The 21,206-nt window shown below is 38.7% G+C and overlaps 3 protein-coding genes across 5 annotated transcripts; 2 read left to right on the top strand and 1 right to left on the bottom strand.

Moving 5' to 3' along the window:
* Positions 1-280: 280 nt before the first annotated feature.
* Positions 281-5,811, bottom strand: LOC135597597 (B-type cell cycle switch protein ccs52A-like). Its single transcript, XM_065090767.1, has 10 exons — positions 5,097-5,811; positions 4,882-5,004; positions 4,677-4,781; positions 3,546-3,725; positions 3,276-3,338; positions 2,968-3,162; positions 1,296-1,397; positions 1,148-1,210; positions 999-1,067; positions 281-813 (listed from the first exon to the last, which is right to left on the bottom strand). The coding sequence occupies exons 1-10, from the start codon at positions 5,688-5,690 to the stop codon at positions 760-762; spliced, it is 1,548 nt and encodes a 515-aa protein (XP_064946839.1). The 5' UTR covers positions 5,691-5,811; the 3' UTR covers positions 281-759.
* A 2,410-nt stretch (positions 5,812-8,221) lies between these two features.
* On the top strand, positions 8,222-12,659 carry LOC135597598 (MADS-box transcription factor 50-like). Of its 3 annotated transcripts, XM_065090769.1 has the most exons (9): positions 8,222-8,371; positions 8,473-8,713; positions 10,319-10,397; positions 10,977-11,038; positions 11,152-11,251; positions 11,327-11,368; positions 11,445-11,486; positions 11,586-11,773; positions 12,102-12,659. In XM_065090769.1, exons 1-8 carry the CDS (start codon positions 8,332-8,334, stop codon positions 11,730-11,732), a joined length of 753 nt encoding a protein of 250 aa, XP_064946841.1. In that variant the 5' UTR covers positions 8,222-8,331; the 3' UTR covers positions 11,733-11,773; positions 12,102-12,659. The 3 variants fall into 3 exon arrangements, with proteins under 3 accessions (XP_064946841.1, XP_064946840.1, XP_064946842.1); XM_065090768.1 differs by lacking the exon at positions 12,102-12,659 and having other exon boundaries at positions 11,586-11,864; XM_065090770.1 differs by lacking the exon at positions 12,102-12,659 and having other exon boundaries at positions 8,224-8,371; positions 8,492-8,713; positions 11,586-11,864.
* A 1,164-nt stretch (positions 12,660-13,823) lies between these two features.
* Positions 13,824-21,157, top strand: LOC103972044 (MADS-box transcription factor 50-like). The gene is made up of 8 exons (XM_009386237.3): positions 13,824-14,047; positions 14,173-14,383; positions 19,915-19,993; positions 20,207-20,265; positions 20,350-20,449; positions 20,537-20,578; positions 20,669-20,710; positions 20,886-21,157. Exons 2-8 carry the CDS (start codon positions 14,202-14,204, stop codon positions 21,027-21,029), a joined length of 648 nt encoding a protein of 215 aa, XP_009384512.2. The 5' UTR covers positions 13,824-14,047; positions 14,173-14,201; the 3' UTR covers positions 21,030-21,157.
* The last annotated feature ends 49 nt before the right edge of the window (positions 21,158-21,206 follow it).

Genomic DNA, 21,206 nt, shown 5'->3' with positions numbered 1-21,206 from the left:
CAGAGGAGCTCATGGCTGGGAGAAGCCTTCTCTTTCCCCTTGCTATATTATGATGCGGGAGATGACAACATAGCACATGCCTCTTTCTTGTTCACCAAGAGATGAGGCTGTTTTAGGGATTCAGGGAGGATTTCTAATGCTCCTTTCCTTTCCTGGAAGGAGAAGACTGATTCATGATATAATGTAATTTCTCATGTGAGCCATAGTAATATGCATATAATCATTAATTTGTATGCACACCTCATGGCTTAAAACAATGCAACTGGAAAAAGAGACCAAATTCACAAAAGAAGTGTAGAGCATTATAATACCAAATCAAATCATCTTCATCTTCTTACATATTGCATCACTAAAAATTATGTAGTAACCAAATGTATAAGCAATATGGTAATCAAAGCTTACTAATTAATATACATAGCACGAGGTGGACTACATTATCATATTTTCATGTTACATGGGCGTAATTAACTGCTTCCAACCACGTCACAACTCTATAGTTGTGGAAGATCAGCAAGGTAGAAACATGAAGAACTGCAAGCTGGCATCTTCACTAGGGTCCGTTGAGGGCAAGGAAAGTGCCATGATAAAGAGTCTCCATTTTTGCTGCTGATGGTTGAGCTCGCGAATCTTAAACTTTGATCTTCTTGACATAAATTAGCAATATCATTTTAAACAAAAAAAATAAGAAGAAGAAGAAGAAACATCATCAACAGCTCTGCAGATGGATGGCCAAGAAAGACCAACAGGCATGACTTTGGGTCATCGGATGTGACTTCTTCCGAGTGATCTTGCTCCAATATCACTGCCGGTGTTCTGGCCATGAAGATTTCCATTAGCACACAGTAATATTTCATTTGCAAACTAATTTTATGAAGACAAGAATATAATTAAGAGTGTCGAGGCTAAATTGAAGTCTATATCATGAGATATCTCAAGGTAAAGAAGACCCAAAGGTAATGACACCTAGCGATGGACTTGCCATAATAAGCTTTATTTACCTGAGATTTAGGAGAAGGAAATACATTCCAAAATCTGAGGGTTTCATCACCAGCACCTGTGACAATGGTCTGCGAGATGAAAGACAGCTGATGAGCTACATCTTGCCACCAGCAGTAGTAAAATTTAGATACAAAAGAGAAATAGTTACTTGTCCATCAGGAGAGATAGCGAGGTACAAAACCCTGTAGGTATGTCCAGTGAGTGTTGCAAGCTACAAAACAGAACATGTTGTTACAGAAAAATGACAACCTTTAGCATTGTGTTCAGTCGACATAAAACATGGGAAGACAACAAACCTTGGACATGGTTGGGTATCGCCAAACAATTATTTGGTTTTGGGAATAACCATGGGTGCTGACAAGTTCATTAACATTCTTTGACCATACAAGATTGCAGACCTGCATAAGGGGCGATGAAAATGTTTGGTTGTTCCCCAACTATACACTCAACATGTATACAAGAACAAAAACAATCAACCAATCTTGAGAGAGAAGAAACTGTGTTTATAGTTGGAAAAAATCAGCAACATCATCATTCACTATTTCATGAGTAGTTTAACAACAACATTCATAGGAGATGAATAGGAAATTGTTGCAGATTCTTAAAGGTCAAAATGTCTGGTATTTCCTTGCTCTCTGTTTTGAATAGTGATTATGTTAAAGGTATATACTTTCAGGGAAAAAACAATGAAACAAATGAAAAGTCAACAAGGAAATAAAAGGGGGTAAAACTAGCTCTAAGAATCCAGATAATCTGTACATAAAGTGACATCTTCTTTTTGAATCTCTCTTGAACCATTTATGGATTACCACAGATCTTCTATGCTGCGAAAATTAGAAACAAATGAATATTCCATGAAATTGATTTCATTTGCGTTCAGTATCTACACTCTTAATGCTTTAAAAGCCCCTGACGATACACTTCCGGGAATCCCTTCTAACTGTAATCCATCAACTGTATAGAACACACCATATTCCCTGAAATTGATTTCTCAGAAGCCTGCCAGTTACAGTAAGGACAATTCACATTCTCTTGATAATTTTTTGATATATCTAAGAGACCAACACTAGGACCTAAGTCAGGATAGATAATGCTAAGAATAAGTTCATCCAATTGAATTTTTCTTCCCACCATTTAATACTGTTATTACTTCTAAGTTCTAACTACATTTTTTATAGGGTTTCGAGTATTTTGACTGGGCTACACTAGCTCTTTCCAAGAATTTAGTTTGTCTTCATGGCCATGTAACTAGATAATGCAAATGCCATTACATCCTTATTATTATTTGTAATCATGTTCTTTTTGTCCTTCCACTCCCTCTCCTGGCACCTTGTGTTGAGGATGTAGAGGAGCCTTGAGGATGCATTTTGATTTCTCTGGGCATTCCAAAACCAGATCGACAACTTCTATATTCTCAATAGGCATTGCCTCTAACTTTACGCAAATGTGATCCTTTTATGCTTCTACCGTTCTCGATACTCTAAGACATGCATCTACATGTAAATTCTGCTACACTATTTTTTATATGCTATAACCTAAAGAATTATCAACTTCAAAACTATGGTTGAAATTTGAACTGAAAGTCTGAAACAAACACAAGCAAATCATGCCTATTTAACTTATCATGTGAATAAGACACAGATTTGAAACTCTTACAGAAGTTAAAGCTAGGGCATAATGTCCGAAACACAAACTATGATCTAGAGTTACCATCAGAAAACAACCAGAAACAACAGAGAAGATGCATGGTGGGAAGACAGTCCTTATGTTCCATGTTAATCTCAGCTATTCTTGTAAGCTGATCCTCAAATAATCATTCCAAATTAACTATTTAGAATCAGAAACAATTTTTTGGATATGACATGATAATTATCACACATGCGGAAATTTGTTGTTTGTCTTGTACAAGTGCAAGAAATAGTAAAAAAACATCCAAATAGTAGCGGGTGTTAAATGGTGAAAAGATACCTGGCTTCCAGTGTCAATACAGCTTAAGTGAGAGTTGGTGACAGTGTTCCAGAACCGAATACATCGATCTGCAGTTCCTCCACCTGATGCTAGAAGTCCATGTACATGCGGTGACCAAGCAATTGCTTTTACCGCTGCAGTATGCTCAGAATACTTCAATACTGGCTGTGTTGAATGTTGATTCCACACAAAAAGCTGACATGAGAAAAGATGAGAAGGTTACTTTTGGAATGTATATAGATTTGTTGTCAGGAGTAAATAAATCATAAACCAACATTTACAAAAAATAACAAAGAAACACAACTTACTCTGTTGTCATTTCCACCGGATGCAAGCTCACGATTATCATGAGACCACTTCAATCCACAAACCTTTGAAGATAAATCAGCATAAGAACACACGAAAGAAAACATAGGAGGGGGATATATTTTGTAAAGTTATTTTAAAAAATATATATTAGGAAAGAGTCAGAAATTATCTAAAACATAAAGATCTTCGAAGAGATTAAAAATTTTGATGCTCTAGACAAGAGGCACTCCATAGAGAAAATTCTCTCGGTCATTGTTTAAATAAATTACCTCTGATTTGTGCCCTGTCAGCTTGCTAACAAAATCTTCTCGGGCACGAATATCACGTTGAAGAATTATCTTGTCTCTACTACCTGAAGACAACAATGATGAACTCCATGCAAGAGCTCCAACTCGCAATCGATGGCTCTCCATTGTCCTTATCCTCCGACAACGAGATGCATCCCATATCTGTATCAAATAATAGATAAAGGTTACAAACATTATGATGTCACCCTTAGGCGTGGATCACACAAATTGAAAAGATACCTTCAGCTATAAACATACAAAAGAGAAAACTGTAAGTTAACTTACATTCTGAGTCCAACAAAAAAATTAGCAAACCATACAAATATTACCAAAATAAACATCACAAATTATGTTTACTTCCATGACAAAACGATATTGGAACACCTATGAACAATATTATAAGTGCCAACCACATGAACAATTTGTTCAAGAGTAAATTTAAGAAACAAAATAAATAGGTGCAATTAGGATAATTACTATAAAATGCATCTGGAATAAATGAAGCAAACATAATGTAGCAGTTAGACAGCTCCCCTACTAGCTTTAAGTTAGCTTTTGCTTGGTAAAGGATAAACCATTTGCTTCAGAACCATGTCATATAACAAACATATGAAATTTGCAAGCCAAATATATACACACATCTCCCATAAAATTATATCAGACCAGACAGATGTGTGTTAGGTTATACCAAGAAAGCTAATGAGTACTAGCATTAAACTAGCTGTTCTTGTATTATGCAGTTACTATATACTAAGCAAATATGATAATCCCATATAACTTCAAAAGCTGGCACATATTAAGGTTCCATTGTCAAGAATAGAAATGAGATAATTATTTTAGGATATGGGACTAATAGCAGCTTACTTGCTTTGGCAACCATATAGATAGAATGTAAATTGTATGCACCAATGAAATAGCAATGCCCTCAAGGAATATGAGAATTTCAAATAGTGAAGATGTTTACCAACCTTTTAAGAAAAACCAGAGTAACAATTGTCCTACTCAAGAACATGATTAACAATACATTGAATGTAATCACCCTACTCAAATGCTACAATGAAAATATGATCACCCTCATTCTTGCTAAATCAGGTCAGGCAATTACACGAGTACCTGAACTTTCCCCTGGTTTGTTCCAACAGCCAAGTGATTTCCACGCTGTGCCCATCCAACAGAGCATACGCTGTCATCCACGCCCAAGTCACAGAGCTTGGTAACCTGCCGTGATAACCACACAGAACAAAAGAATTATAAATCAGACTTAATTAATGGTGACGTCGCAAGAATGCCAAGAGAAGAAACAGCATAAAAATCTTACCTTGCTACTGCAGGCATTCCAAAGATACACGCAATTACCCAAGCCAACAGCCAACACATTGTGTGAAGACCAGTCGACGAGGTTCAGGTAGAAATCGTCTTGCAATGCCGGAGCATCCAGCACCTAAAAACCAACAGCAAACAATTTCATCCAAATACAATCTTTCTCGAATGGAATGGGCAACCCTGTCAAATCCAAGCATGGAAAATACCCACCTTGTAAGGTGATCGCGGCACCTTCCTCGGCGCCCGCGGGTGAATATGCGAGAACCCGGGAAGCTCATCCTCAAACTGCTCTGCAAGGGAGTACCGGGGCACCTCAGCCTTGTACCTAAAAATATTCCTACTAGGGGTCGAAAAGGCCACAGAGGACGAGGTGGATGAGGAGGAAGAAGGGCTTCTCCCGGCCACCGCAGATGACGATCGGTCGGGCGTGGCCGGCGGCGCAACGCCCTGATCCAGCCCAAAGAGGACAGCCCTAAGCAGGGCCGCATAGGCGCCGGATCCGTCTTCCCTACCAGCGTCCGAGGAGGAGGAGGAGGAGGCGGAGGGCGGGAGGGAGAGGTAGAAGAGAGCGAAGTTGGATCCTGCGCGGCTGGGGATGAATCGGTCGCTATAGATGGTGCGCGAGGAGGAGGAGGAGGGGGCAAGGGGGCGGGAGGGGGTCTCGACGAGGTAGGAGGGCCGGGAGATCGAGGACGGTGGCCGGGGCTTGGAGAAAGGAGAACGAGGGTTCTCCACAGGCGGCGGCGATGAGAAGGCGAAGGCCGGAGACGAGGCGGCGGCGGGGGAAGCGGACGAGGAGTCCATCGCAAAGGAAGGGACCACAGGAAGCCTATGGAGCTGTTTCTTGCCTTTATTGATACTACCACCAACCGCCCCCGCGAAACACACCCCTTCCTCTCCTCTCCTCTCCTGCTACTGCGCTTCTTGATGTAATATACATGTATCATCAATAATAATCACTTTTAACCTCTCCCCACCCCCACCGTATCAGCGATCTCTCCCACGACTTCACCGACGATTTCCCACGACGGACGTCCGGATCCAACACTCCCGCCGCTCGATGGACGACACGTCTTTAATCGTATATTGAATCGTCGCGCTGGTTCGTGAATCAGCGTTCTGTTTCCTTTTCGGAGCCTCACATGGGCCAGTGGGAGACGGATGGCACGTGGTGATCCGGATCCGACCTGATCCAAGGGGAAGAATTTAAGTAAGCTTCCTCAGCCCATATCTCCGTTACCGAGGAACATACCCGTGTGATCGTTGGGCACATCGCGCGGGTAAACGAGGGTACAGTGTGTAGGAGATCCAGCTTTGATCTCGCCAACCTGGGTCGGATTCGGGCGGGCTCATCAAGCCACATGCTGACCTGACTCGAATGTGGAAGGATTGATCTACCTGCATGCAGAATTGAAAGCTGTGTTTACAATGGAGGCTTCATGCATAAGCCAAACCACAGTCTGCTAAGCTGTGTTACAGTTTCGTATGTATGCAATGTACACAACGCAAGACTCGATAAACACAAGGGAACAGTTAGTTAACTGTGTCTTGATGAGATTACAGCGGAGGACCGAAGCGGACGCATCCATGAGCAGGTGTTACAGGTGAAAGCACTCGTAGCAGTGAGTACAGTGGAAGATGACAAGCTATGAGGAAGCTGACAAATGAACCTCCACCGTCACAAAGATCGCTCTTTCTTTCTCCTTCAACGTCCACCGTCTCCTTTCCTCGCGCAGCGACGACCGAGGTGGCGATGGAAGAGAAGGCACCCACCGTGGTGGTGGAGAACATGGACTCGTGTGTGTATATATACATATATACCGCTGCTTTAAGTATTATTCTCTCAGGTGCCAAAGAAACTCGCCAAGCATCAGTATATATATACCGCTGTTTCTACTAATATCTTTCCCCGGCGTTTCTATTGTTTCAACAATCTCTCGAAGAAAATAAAAGGAAAAAAAAGGAAATGAAAAGTAACTAGTAATTGTGTAATCCTTCTTATTTCTAATTTTCTTTCAATACTTTAAGCATCCATTATATTTATAGAACTATTTTAGGAGTGAGTGACAAATTTATGAGATGAAGTAAATATTTTATTATTTATTAGGAAATAACAAATAGTAAAAAGTATTAAACGGAATCAATTCATCTCGCTAGAGGATTTTCCTTCAAGTGTGTTAAGGTCCATATCACCTTCTTGAAATATGCTGAAAGATAACTATTTTGATCTTAAAAATATTAAATTATATCAATGATTTTATTTTGTTTTATTTATTCAGCCCCCCTAGAGGCCAAATAGTGCACATCACCTTCTTGCAAGCTAACTATTTTGACCTCTCCGGCTAAGTCCAAAATGTCATGAAACAACCAAGAAACCATGGTGCAACATTAACATTGTTGATAGCCATCATGCATACTGTATTGCTAATTATTATACATCATCCTGTTTTATACCGCTATTTATAGTTTTATTCTCTCTTGAGTGCCAAAGAAGCTCGCTAGGCATTCTACAAAAGTTACGTATAGTTTGGTCCATCACATGCATTGTGTTTCTACAAGGATAACCTAAATGACTAAGGAACAAAACGACGTAGCTGCACTGTCTCTTTCCCCCGGCATTTGTGTTGTTTCAAGATTCTTTCTAAGCCAAAAAAAAAAATAACATGAAAAGTAGATGGGCATGAAAACATGATTATGGAGTGAAATTAGATCACTCGGAAAAAGAAATAACGAGTCAAATCTAATAGAATGATTGACTCATTAATTTAAAATACTTAATTGTAAATTAATAATCATATAATTTAATTTTTCGACTTGTGACGTGCGACATATCGGTAGTACTGTTACGTGCGCTACGTGTGGTCAAAACGTGGAAGAGAGGCGGCGAAGAAAGGCGATGCCAGTTGGAGGCAGCAACCTCAAGGCGGAGACGGATGGATGCTTTGGTCCCGGAAATGATGCGTAAGGAGAAAAAGGAAAGCCCGACAACCTAAACTCACCACAAATATGGCAAAAAAACTGACCACAGCACGAGAAAAGCAAGCGGAATAAGAGAACAGGACGACACAGCTTTACAAGAAAGAAAGATGCCGATACTCGTTTAAACATCAACAACAATACCACAGGTGAGGACAAAGGTGTCACTGCGAACCCAAACGCGAGCGAGCGAGCGAGAGAGAGAGAGAGGGGTTTTAAATCAGTGGGCGAGGAGGAGGAGGAGGAGAGAGAGAGCACCAGCGACGTTACTGCTTGCCTGACAATTCTCTCAATGCTTGTTGGGTATGGCTGGAGAAAGAGACAAACTTCTTTTTTCCACCACCACAATAGCAACGCTGCAACAACTGCTACGTGGGTTGCAACAATTGGATTGATCCCTTCCATCACTTCGAGCTTTCACTACTTTAGATTATCCCATCTCCTTTTATTTCTATCGGGTGGCTTGTCAATGGGGCAAGAAGGGGTGGTTCCTGTGCCCTCGGAAAGGGGTAGGTGCCGCCAGCCTTCTTCTTCTTGCTATTTCCGCAGAGATCCGCCACTTCCCTCTCTGTGACTCCTTATTGTTTGGTTCTTCTGTTGCCTAAACTAGAGCATCTGCTTCATCTCAGACACACCGAAAGAGGGAGAGAAGAAACGACGTCAATCGTCATGGTGAAGGGGAAGAGGGTGATACAGCGGATAGAGAACGCGGCGAGCCGGCAGGCGACCTTCTCCAAGCGGAGAAACGGGCTGGCGAAGAAGGCCTTGGAGCTTTCCGTGCTCTGTGATGCCGAGGTCGCGCTCATCATCTTCTCTTCTCAGGGAAAACTCCACGACTTCTCCAGCTCCAGGTTCTCTTTCTGCATACACTAATTCCCCTCTCCTCCTCTCACTCTCTATCTATCCATCTATCTATATAATCGAAAAGGATGAAAGAAACCTAACACAAGTAGTCACATAAATCATCATCTGTCAGCAGCAGCTTCTTCCCGTGTCTGTGATCATTTGACACAGCTGCAGATCCTTAGGAGATAAATTATTGACATTATCTATACGGATGATGACCTGAAAACTACAAGGATCGATCTCCACTCAGAAACGTTCCTTGCATCCTTGCGCCATAATCTCCAGCTTTTTCCTTCTCCTTCTCCTCTTCTTTTCTAAGCAAATCCTTGTGATTCAGTTTGCTTTGGACTGCTGAAATGGGGCTCCGAATGTGAATCCATAAATTTTTTTCTGTGGCCATAACAAGTATTTGTAGATTTCTACAACAAATTAATGTCAGGTAAACAAAAGAGAAGGAAAGGTAAGGAACTCAAATCCATGAATCAGCAGTCCGTACCAAATTCATGCAATTGGTTCCCTTTCATCCCCTCGTTTACTCAATTTTTGCTGCATAAACATTTTGTTTCTTTTCTTCTTCTCAACATAGAATTAATAACATGATGAATGGAAGACTCTCTAGCTAAAACATATGGTAGAATTTACTGCAGGCAGTACATGTTCGGTTAGCTATCATTTATATGCATGTCCCACTCAATTACAATTAGGTAAAAGATATTACCAATGTTAGAACAAGATTATGATACTTATGCATATAAAAATTTTATTTATTCCTAAATAAGATTAGAAAAGGATTAATGCCGGTCTTCTTTTGTGATTATAATTTTAACGTTCGTCGTAACAATTGCAGAAATATTTTTTTTTAATTAAGTGAGATTATTATGCATACATTGCTCGAATACGTTGGAATTAAGTTCTTTTCTTCAATATCGATGCCGAGGATTGATCGATAAAGGGCCTTTGTATGTTAATGAACACATTGCATGATGCTTGGCTTGTGTTTTGGATGTCTTGTCCTTGGAATGTTTAGCTAAAACCAAACAAAGTGCTTCTTGACTTGAAACATGAGGTAAAAGTAAGAACTATGATATCTAGATGGTGAACTAGACATTGACACCTCTCGTAATTACAATGCACATTAAAATGACTATAGCTCTCATCACGCCTCTGTTGCTCCAAAAATTTCCTTACTCTGGCTTAGCTCCACAAATCCTATATGCTTCGACACAACACGACTTAATATTAATCCACTTATCATGAAGTCTTTCATATTATTATATTTTTTACTAAATTATTGCCCAAAAAAAAAGCTTTGGTGCGAGTAGTATTGCTCCATTAATGACTAAAGCTGTTATCTTTATGTGGAGAGTAAAACTATGTACAAGGCTGCTTCTTTATTACTAAAATTCATGCATTTGAAATATCATTCATTTTAAATATAGTTTTGTAAAGTGCACTTATGGTGAATTATGTTTAAGAACTTCAACTGTGAGCTAGTTTAGCTTGTAAAGATGTCAACCATTAATACTAATAGGCATTCTTAAGAGTTCTTTGTGACTTCACTGTCATTGTTAAAAACTAATATGCTTTTGTCTTATGTTTTGGATCTTCAGTGTGCTTGAAACAATCAATCGTTATCGAGCACATTCAAGGGAAGACACCATTAGCACATCAATGGAACATGACATCGAGGTGCAGCATTCCTTTGTAGACCTACAAAGCCATTTTTTCCCTTTTTTTTCATTTGAGATTATTTCTCAGGTGAATTTTAAAGTAAAATTGAAGTATGAGACTGATATTTTTACATAAGCTGATTTCTTGATGATCAAGAAAGTCGATAATTCAATTGGTGCTTTATTGCTTAAAAATAATGTCAATTGTGTAGTTTAGACATCACATCAAGTTAGATTGGGTTATTGGAAAAAATATCTTATATTTGACTTTTTATCTTTTATATCTTAAGGAATTCGTTAAAGCATTTTGGTTTCCATCAATGTAAAAGAAGAGAATTTCGATAACTTAATATCTCTATAGGGAGTATTAAACTGTAACATGATATTGAAGTAGAGGCCAAGTTTTTAGTGATAGTTTGCCATATTGATAGTTTTTAAGTTGTCGATGAAAAGACAGTAAAAAAATATATATGGAGAGAGAGAGAGAGAGAGAGAGAGAGAGAGAGAGAGAGAGAGAGAGAGAGAGAGAGACTATACATGCATTTTGTCATATTGGTTATCTTGCTATGTTCGAAGAGTTAACTGTGTGAATTTGAAGGAACTGAAACGTGAAGAAGCATGCATGTCGAAGAAGATGGAACTTCTGGAAGCTTCAAAACAGTGAGTTCTAGTGGATATTCTGCTCTTTTTCTATTTTATTTACATTTTTTTCCCAATAGATGGAAGAATTTCATGTGAATAAAGCTGAGAACTGGAGAAATATGTTGATCCAGGAAGCTCTTGGGCAAAAATCTTGAGTCATGTTCGTTCGAAGAACTGCATGAGTTAGAAGGCCAGATAGAACAAGGCTTACGCGACATCAGAGTTAGGAAGGCAAGTCAATAGCAGAAACTACATTCTATGTTAGATTTGTAGACAAGCTACATGCTTACCATTTACAAACTTCAGTATCATTTGCTACAAGAGCGGATAGCACAGCTCAAAGAGAAGGTAGATCACTTGAGCACTGCTGCACTCTCGTTTTTATCCAGATCCTTAGCTAAGGCTACTGAATCACTATGTTCAGGAGTGTTCCTTAATCAAGGAGAACACACTACTGCGTAACGAGGTATGCATTTCTGATTGCATAGTTTGGCAAAACAACTTCATTTACGTTGTTGGCAAATCAACAGAGCAATTGAACTCCACATAATTTGGAATCTTTTAGTGTCTGAAGTCCATGGGACTGCCTCACTCACCATTTACTGCTTCAAAGGAAGTTCTATCACACAACAGACTTGTTCAAGACACCGATGTAGAGACACAGTTGTGCATTGGATGGCCTGGAAGAGGAAGGACCCGTGACAACAGGTGATTGATTTCTTGGCAATCCTCCAATTTCCGTGGAGATCAAAGGTACTGTATGCAGATTATTCAAGGGTACAGTCCTAACATATGGATATCACAGTCGCTTATTAGCCTTAATATTATCAGTTGATGAAGACCATATTCGCCTTAATCTTTATAGCTTTGATGCAGTCACACTCTCACTATTCTTCCTTCCTCTTCTTCTCAATCAAACCTTAGCCAAAAACCTCGCACCACATCACAATGCAACACTGCACAAGGAGAGCATCGTTAGCAACAGGACTGCCACGGCTCTCCCTCCACCACTGCAGCATTCAAGTGCAAGAGTATTAATTACTGACAGAATCTATATTTTATTGTATGGTACCACGGTCAGGCTGCTGCCGAGCAAAGAAACACAAACGCATGTTGCTCCTGTTCTTTTCTCGAGAACGATTGACTGGTTAATCTTGGTGTCATGGTGGAGAGACATAAACATGGATTAGCTGAGGTTGTCTCAAGTAGCGGCAACACATGGTAGACAATAATATCATGCAGGAACTGCTAATTGGCAAAAGGAAACTTGTGTTGGAGAAACTTGAACTGAGAGCTGACCGAGAGCAGGTTCATTGCCTGAGCTTTGTCTGGTATGTCACGAGAGCGAATCTTAGTACAAGCTAACGCGAGCAGTTAATTTATGCTGCATAAGGTTAACTAAGTTGTCCACGCTACAACGACTGACTACACTCTTCTCAGTGTAATAGCTAAAGAGTCATGGAGACAATGGCCCATATAGATTGAGCAGCAATAATGTATGACAACCGTGCTTTCATGCTAAATTAGCATCAGAAATCTTAATCCCATCATCAGTAATTGTGTAAAGCTCAGGAAGCCAAAAGTTTAAACGAGCTTTACCGATACTTTGTTTCCGCTTCTCTCGAACAAAAGATTGTGCTGAGTAACTATCTGACTGCCCATTGACCCAACATATCGGACATCCTTGGTTTCCTATTAATCTCCTCCACCGAAATAATCTGTCACTATAATCCCACTACAATAGTGTCTTTGCTTCTAAGCAATAGACGAAGCGTCGCCCTCATGATCTTTCCCTCTCATCCGTATCCACCGGTTGTTTCCAGCACCCGCCGACAGCCAGAGAACCCAAATATTGGCTGTGGGAATCAAAGTGGAACAATGCAACGTAATTAATGCAGCATGAGAACTAGCAACAGTTACGAGAGACAACCGGGATCTAAACACAGTTCCATAAAAGAAAAATATTCATTGAATTAAAAGGAAGAATGCTTAGTACTATGGTTCTCTCTAAATACTGACTCTAATATTTGAAGCCAGATATCTCGACAGCTACTGCCCTTGGTCCCAAAACATTCGGTAGCGAGGGGAAAACGAAAGCTGAACAACCTAAAATGATCACATAAATGGAAAAACAAGTCTGCAAGATTTGAAGGAAGCATTTAGGACCAGCAGAGACGGCCGGGTGCGATGTTTTCTTTTGCCAGTGGATCCGTCGCGTCGTCGGCTGTGTCAAAAAAAAGCAGGAGGAAGAGGACGCCACGTGACGGGCGGCGATCGCGATGATCCCCTCCGGACGACTACGTGCCCTCATCTGGTCCGCGTGACGTACGGATGCGTACGGGTGGGGAAACCCCCACCGGGGCGCCGGGTTTTCCTGTCCCGTCCCAGCGAGGGAACAGGGTTCCCAAAACCCCACGGCGGGGCGGGTTCCAGGTGGAAGGCGGGATGCCTCCCGTGGACCCCACTCGATTCACGAGAGGCCGAGACAGCGTTTCCTGTCCGGTCTCCAAGGACACGAAGCCGCTGGTCCCGGGACGGTGTGTCGGCCGAGCGGTCAACCACGAGAGCAAAACGTGCAACAGTTTCAATTTACCTGGGGCCCAGAGCGGGTAGCCAATGAAAGGAAACCATTTCCCTGTTCGGTCGTTATGGAGAAACACAAGATCCCTCCAGAAAAGCCACGGGGACCGCGACAGCAACGAGCAATCATGTGCGACCCAACTGACAACCTCGCTCGACGCTAAATTGCGAATTTAAAGCCTCTTCCCAAGATAATTTCTTAGATTACTATCGACTCCCGCAGAAAAGCTGATCCGTTCCTTGGATTTTTGCTGACACCCTACACCGGGCGGAAAAAGAAAGGAGGATGGAAGCGATCGATGCTCTTTCTTGGGTCCACCCTCCGGCCCCGCTTCTTGCATTTTTCTTTATTAGGATCGTCGAAGGGCAGGGAAAGGGGGTGGACCTTCTGATTCCTAGTCGCCGTTCGTTCCCCCGGAGAAGAACAAGAAGATACCCTTTTCCACGGTGACACCATCTGCCTTGCCTGTGTTGTTGATACCCTTTCTTGTCATCTTGGATCATCATCTGACATCCATCGATACTGTTGTTGTTGTTGTTGTGGTTGGTGTTGTTTGCTTCGGCTCGGGTAGGAAGAGAGAGAGGGGAATCATCGATCCTAATGGTGAGGGGGAAGACGGAGATGAAGCGGATAGAGAACGCAGCGAGCCGACAGGTCACCTTCTCGAAGCGGAGGAACGGGCTGCTGAAGAAGGCCTTCGAGCTGTCGGTGCTTTGCGATGTCGAGATCGGACTCATCGTCTTCTCTCCCCGGGGGAAGCTCTACGAGTTCTCCAGCTCTAGGTGCCATTAACCTGCTCCCTCATCTCTCTCTCTCTCTCTCTCTCTCTCTCTCTTTATCTTTGACGCATACTTGAGCTTTTTCTTTGACGGTCTTCTTGATTATTAACAAGCCAAAATATTAAATAGATTCCATGCCACACAAACTGTGGATCAGATGTTCTCTCTTCTCTCTCTCTCTGCGTCCTCCTGAAGGATGTATGTTTTCTAGTCAATGCGTTTCAGAATTTGAGATCTGCTATATAAATCTTTGTACTAAGCTGCTGATTCCTTCGTCCTCCCATTTTGATCACCTAAATATTTCTTTTCCGTTCTGTCTCCTAGCGGTGCACTTCTCGTTTGATCGTTTCTAATCTTTACAGATCCAGATTCTTAGCATCTTTCTCTTCTTTTACCTCAATTTGTCTTGCATCAGTGGTGGAATGAGGTCATTCATGTCTTCCTCAAAGTGAGAAACGGGCAAGTTTTTAACTTGATTAACGTACATACGTCTGTCCTATTTCTTCCGTATGAGTGCAACTTTTTTTTCGGTTGGATCTTTGTGTTTCCCTTTGACAAAGGCTTTATACATTAACATAATTATAAATGGAATTTACATAGCAATGTTAACCAGACAAATTACAGCAAGCTAAAATGGCATGAGTGGTATGGAAACATTGTTACATGTGGAAAGATAGGGAAAATAATGACAATTGTCACTCTACCAGTCATTCTTTTGCATTCCAGTGGAGGAAATGTCCCATCAAGATTATACTTTTCCTGCATATTTTTGTCTCTCTTCTCCCCCTTGGCATAATAGAAACACATACTTCTTTCATTTCATATCTTTGTGTTTCCTGCATATTTTTGTCTCTCTTCTCCCCCTTGACAGATATTGGAAGCAGACATTCACATTAGAACCAATGCCGTGCGTTCCTAATCATAAGTTGGCATTCATATGAATCATTTTGGTTTATGTAGATAACATGGATATATATTTGAGCTGCTAATGGGCTATCTATCTATCTATATGCTAACTCTCATGATGTTGTACTATGATGTTTCGGTTTTAGATAGTGTAATAGTCAATTATAGGTGCTCCAATATATTTGGAATTATTTTTTGCTTGAATTGATATGCATTGTTTACTCAGTGAAAGAATCTTGCTTGTTCTTTACATTAAGGTTCAAAATTGTCTAGTTTTATGGGATGAAAACAAATGTAGGTGAATATGAGACATGGGATGAGAGTTTGTTTTTAGGTTGATTATACAATGTATCATTTGAAAATGAGAAGCAAAGTCATCAAGCATGGGGCTAAAAACTAGGTTTTTTAGAACAGATCATTGCTCTTTGAACAAATTGATATGATGTGTCTGTAACATTATAAGTCAGACATAGAAGAGACTTATTCTAGAATTCATGCATCTCTGAATCTTTGAAACTAAGCAAAACTAGATTATTTTTCAAGCTCAACCAATAAAAATTTGAGTCAAATTTATGATATACAGCTAAGTTGATTGACACTCTAACTAGAGCTAAGCTCATGGTTAGCTCAATTATTTCCAAGACAAATAGAAGTGGAAACCAAATTAAGATCTAAAAGTTTACACCATATTTATTTGCTGATGGACTAAAGTTTCAGTCGGGATAAGAAGTTTTGCGTTTTAGTTATGCTGTGTCATTGTCGTAGCATGCTTAATGTTTTCGATTCAGGTAATGTTTTTAATCTGTCTTGATAAGTGGCACAACCGATATGCCGGTGTTATTATAGAGATAATATATTGAATCACCCCATGCTGATAATACAGAGCACATCAATTTTCGATGCTAGTATTAAATATTTATTTATGCATATACATTTTTGAAGATGATGAGTTGATGCAAATTAAGCTGTGGTCTAAATAAGTGATGTCAGTAAATCTTAGTTCTACTAGAAAATCTATATTTCATTATGCTCAATGGAGACTCTATAATGCTTCAGCTAAATCACCACAACTTTTATTGTACAGATCCTTAATTTTTATCTACCTCTATCTGCTCTTTGCATTACTTTCTTAAGATAATCTTGGGATCTTAACAACTTTTTATGTCTGATTTAATTCAACATCCTTGATATCAGGTTTAGCTTTTAGTATGTACTTCAGCTAATTTGTGTCATTAAACTTTATTCTGTCAGAACCAAATAGAATCTGTTTACACAAATGTGTGAGAGAGAGAGAGAGAGAGAGAGAGAGAGAGAGAGAGGTGGCAACTACGAAAGAAGAGAAAGCACTGAAGGAGAACATAAGAAGAGAAGGAATAGAGGATAGGCACAAAAAGATAGTGTTCATTACATGTAGCTGTGAAGATGACTCGATAAAGCCAACCCTATTGCTATCTCACCAATAGAGGAAACATATGAAGCTACAGTTAGTTTGCAGATAACGTGGACAAGATTGGATTAGCGCAACCTTAGCAGAAATTATTTTGTGGTACTCTTTTAATTCATCTCACACATTCATACAGGAATGTTCTCATAATATCTGATCTTATTCATGCAAAGCTCAATTGTCTCCTCTTTTAGTTCATCTCACACATTCGGCACATGAATATTCTCTTAAGATCTCCCTCTATTAATGTGTGCCTCAATTGTTTCCTCTTTTAATTCATCTTACACACACATGAATGTTCTCTTAAGGTCCCTTCATGCATGGCTAAGTTGCCTCCTCCTCATTCATGTATGTTCTCTGCGTACATGATGGAAATTCTTCAGTAACGATACATGTAATCTGAGCATGAATGAAATGAATGAAGCGCATGGACAACCTCTTGTTACTCGTTTACCAACAAAAACTAGTATGAGCATCTTTCAAAGAGCAATGACTGACCCTTCAACAAGACAGAAATCACAATACTTGTATTAAACACACCGGTTGTAAGATCATAACAATTGAAGCAAGAAAGAAAGATCAAATGTTTTTTCACCTATAAATATTAGTTCAAAAAGAAGTTATATTGTGCACCTTTCGCGGTGTTGACATGATTTATATCAGTGCCTATATCTTCTTCTTAGTGTTGATTGCTTGCCAAAGGAAGACAAGCAACCAAGAAATTTTCTCAGCATATATAGCTCATCTATTGCCTTAACGTATTATTGAAAGATTTAGGAGCTCAAATAATTGATAAAAGAACAAAAATTAGAATATAGAACATAAAAATGTGCCAATATGAAAGTTTTTATTGATCACCGTTGTGAAAAAAAAAAAAATTAAGTAGGGGGCTTATCTGAAAAACAAATTAAAATTCGAGGCTTCTGTCGAAAGAAAATAGATCGAAATTATATGTTGTATACTAATTTATGAAAAATAGTAGGCACTATCCAAGTTATGTAGGACAACTACAAAAAATGGTTTTTGAAATGTTCATAAAAGAAATATAAATAAGTCAAGAAAAACTTAGATATAAGAAAAGATTAGTTGGTAGAAAATATACAGAGATTACATGAATACTAAATAGTTCCTTTTAGAAATAACAAAGAAAGACTTGATTCGATAGATGAATGATGTAGTCCTATACTAAGAACAAAACTGTTGAGGGAGAGAAAAGACACTGAACAATAGATGAAAAGAAAAGAAAACCTATGTCTTTGTCATTTATCACTGAACATTATTGCTATGTATTCTAAGAAAAACAACCAAGAAGAAAAACTGATGACTTGCACTCTAAGATATTATTTTCATTGATAAACTTTTATGTCTTTATAATTTAGTATTATAAAATTCTCTAAATATGTTGATTAGTTTAGCTAGTAAAGTATTGATTATCATATAATAGTATGGTATTTGATACCATTGAAATCATTTCTTTTCAAGATTTTGTTAGTTATTCTATAAAATTAAGGTAATCCACTTTTATAATGTAAACATCTCTATTATTTTCTTAATTTTAAAAGACTGATATGGTACACATCTCATGCATCAAAATATTTTTTTTCTAATTTTTTTTAATTCCCCCGTATGGAACGCATCTCATCCGTTGTTATCTATTTATTATTTTAAATATGCTGCTAATAATTTACTTACTAAATTTCTATTTATATAAAAAAAATTGATGTGGAATAAAACTCCTCATCATATTTAAGATTTTTGCTCATCTCGTCTGACTATTAGTAGGCCGAGGTCATCGCCTATAGGAGTTTGTAGGTTTTTCTCTTTTTTAATTAATTTTAAGTATTGAAATTGTTGCTTAATGTTTTAGTTGCTCAATATTTTATAAAAATTGTTATTCATTAATTTTAGAATCTTAAAAAAAACTATGATGCATGTTTTTAGATTTCAGCATTTTAAATTTTAGTTAGTTGTTTTGAAATTTTATGACTTGGCAAAACATATTTGATTATGCTTATTTTTTTCATTTTTTTTTTGAATACAAGATCTAATAGTTTCTAGGATACTCAATCCTTATAATAGGTACAATACCCACATAAGAATTTTAGCATAATATACATGTTCTAAAATTTACAAACAATATTTTATGTAGTTGATATGTCTCTATGATTCAAAATTTGTTATAAGGAACAACTTTATTATTATACTAAAATGCAACTTCATGATCATATATATACAAAATATATCAGTAATTACAAAAGTTATATGCTATTAATGCATAATTTGATTGTCCGATCTATGAGCAGATTTAGAGTCAATCGAAGTTCATTTCACAACTGTCATAGGCCGATCTTGGTCGCCACACTTGCTCAACCCTAAAGTGTCAAAACTCTATAGAATTGTGTCATAGGGGCATTTCCAACAAATGCTCCTTTGATGTTTAGGTTACTTTTGAGCTTGAATGATTCAACCAATGACTCGAATAGCAATAGAAAATTTGAGTAGAGCTAACCCGAGGAACCCTTTTATAGCGGATTACTTTGATCGATGACGATTAGGGAATGTGATTGTCATGGTATTGATCATATATTGACCATATGTTGATCATGTGTCGATCTCTTATTGATCATGTGCTAACTACGTATCATATGATACTGAGGTGACAATCACATAATGTTGAGGTGACATCCATATCAATTTTTCTCATAACACATGAAAATATTATCAAAAGGTTTAATTTTTTTTATAGATATTTTAGTTTTCCTTATAATTTCCTAGATCTTGTTATTCCTATACAGGTCCTCGTAATTATCATATGCTATGTATGTCGATCCGAATTAAATTGTTTGAGTTTTTTTGACATTATATCATCACTAATAACAGCATATTTTTATATCATTTTATCGTCAAAATTAATCTCTATCTTCGCGTTTATATTGGGAACAAAAATCATGTGCAAGTCGAGTAAATTTCTTAAGTCGACTGTTTAAGCTCTTGGATTAGTCCACTTAACATGTAGAGTGCCATGACAGGTTTGCCACAATTTCAATGGCTAAAGACAATTGCATGCACATAATCTAGAATGATGTTTATGGTGTTCTGGTTTTAATCTTCTTCTCTTCATTATGTCATCCATGGTTCGAATGAGAAGCTAATATTGTTCAGAACTTGTTCTTGGATTATTTAGCTTACAAAGCACAATCGAGCGTTATAGAGAACGAACGAAAGAAGACACCAGCAGCACAACAAGGGAACAAGATGCAAAGGTCCATCATTCCTTTCTTCGTACCTTGGAAGGATATAGGCATATTAAGCTTATTTTTACTGTCTTCACTGAAGAATCAACTGCAACAAGTATATAGGAAATATGAAGCAGTACTAGTTGATAACAGGAAACATAGGATTTAGACATCTTAGTAGGATTAGATCTCTGTCAGGGTAAAAGATACTTCTTACAAGAATAAATTTTCATGTAACAGCGGAAATACGAAGCAGAAAGCTTGTCAAAGAAGCTTGAAGATCTTGAAGCCTCCAAACAGTGAGTTCTACTGCGATCATCTGCTCATCTCATATTGCTGCAATGAGTAGCAAACTTGTCAAGGCATAAAGTTTGTGTTCGCAGGAAGTTCTTGGGTGAAAAACTAGACTCATGTTTATCGGAAGAACTGTATGAGATAGAGCGTAAGATAGAGAAGAGCTTGCGTAGCATCAGAGCAAGGAAGGCGAGTCATGACTCTTTTAACTTTTACTGCAAGTTCTTCTAGTTATGCCATGGAAGTACGTACATGCTTACGTTCATTCATTTTCAGTATCATTTAATAGAAGAGCAGATCGCAGAACAGAAGGAAAAGGTATATATTGCTTGAAGCTATGTTATGGACTAAGTTTTGCATGCACTTTTGGAGAACTTTTTATTGATACAGTTCGATCACATCATTCAGGTGAGTTCTTTGGAGAAGGGGAACGAATTACTCCATGAAAAGGTGTGTTCTAATCATCATAAGCCTTGTTTTGTTTTCATTATATCTTTCCTGGGTGTACGTGTGCGTGTGCGTGTGCTGGGAATACATCTTTTTACTTCCACTGTTCTTAGTCTCACGTCGAACTACACATCACACATCCACATATATCTGATTTCATCTTTTCTGATGTTTGAAGGTGAATCAACTGCGTCGGCTGCCGTCAACTGTTGCCGAGGAAGTTCAATCACCTGGCACACATTGCCAGCACACCGAGGCAGACACACAGCTGCGCATTGGTCGCCCAGGGATGGAGACCCACGACATGTGGAAAGGTTATTAGATTCGGACATGTTTCTGGGATCATCATGTGTCTTGCACACAACTAATTACAAACACTTGTTTACTAATCAGCAACATCATGTCATGACTTAATTATATGCTGAATAAATTATCTTATTATTATTATTATTATTGAAGTGTATCAATCTATTCGTTTCCGTGAGGAAGTCAGGGAGGG

Source organism: Musa acuminata, chromosome BXJ1-11 (genome assembly GCF_036884655.1).
Source record: "Musa acuminata AAA Group cultivar baxijiao chromosome BXJ1-11, Cavendish_Baxijiao_AAA, whole genome shotgun sequence".
In the NCBI taxonomy this organism is placed as follows: Eukaryota; Viridiplantae; Streptophyta; class Magnoliopsida; order Zingiberales; family Musaceae; genus Musa; species Musa acuminata.
This window is presented reverse-complemented; position numbering and strand designations above follow the sequence as displayed.

Bases quoted from the DNA above. Each gene is read 5' to 3' on its own strand.
- LOC135597597 (XM_065090767.1), bottom strand. From the start codon at position 5,690: ATGGACTCCTCGTCCGCTTCCCCCGCCGCCGCCTCGTCTCCGGCCTTC. The intron at 3,339-3,545 runs GTAATTTATTTA...TTATCTTCAAAG, and splicing joins TGACAGGGCACAAATCAGAG to GTTTGTGGATTGAAGTGGTC. The intron at 814-998 runs GTAAATAAAGCT...CTTCATGGCCAG, and splicing joins TTCCTTCTCCTAAATCTCAG to AACACCGGCAGTGATATTGG.
- LOC135597598 (XM_065090769.1), top strand. From the start codon at position 8,332: ATGGGGCAAGAAGGGGTGGTTCCTGTGCCCTCGGAAAGGG. The intron at 8,714-10,318 runs GTTCTCTTTCTG...TTGGATCTTCAG, and splicing joins CACGACTTCTCCAGCTCCAG to TGTGCTTGAAACAATCAATC. The intron at 11,369-11,444 runs GTAGATCACTTG...CACTATGTTCAG, and splicing joins TAGCACAGCTCAAAGAGAAG to GAGTGTTCCTTAATCAAGGA.
- LOC103972044 (XM_009386237.3), top strand. From the start codon at position 14,202: ATGGTGAGGGGGAAGACGGAGATGAAGCGGATAGAGAACGCAGCGAGC. The intron at 19,994-20,206 runs GTCCATCATTCC...TTCATGTAACAG, and splicing joins CAAGGGAACAAGATGCAAAG to CGGAAATACGAAGCAGAAAG. The intron at 20,450-20,536 runs GCGAGTCATGAC...ATTCATTTTCAG, and splicing joins GTAGCATCAGAGCAAGGAAG to TATCATTTAATAGAAGAGCA.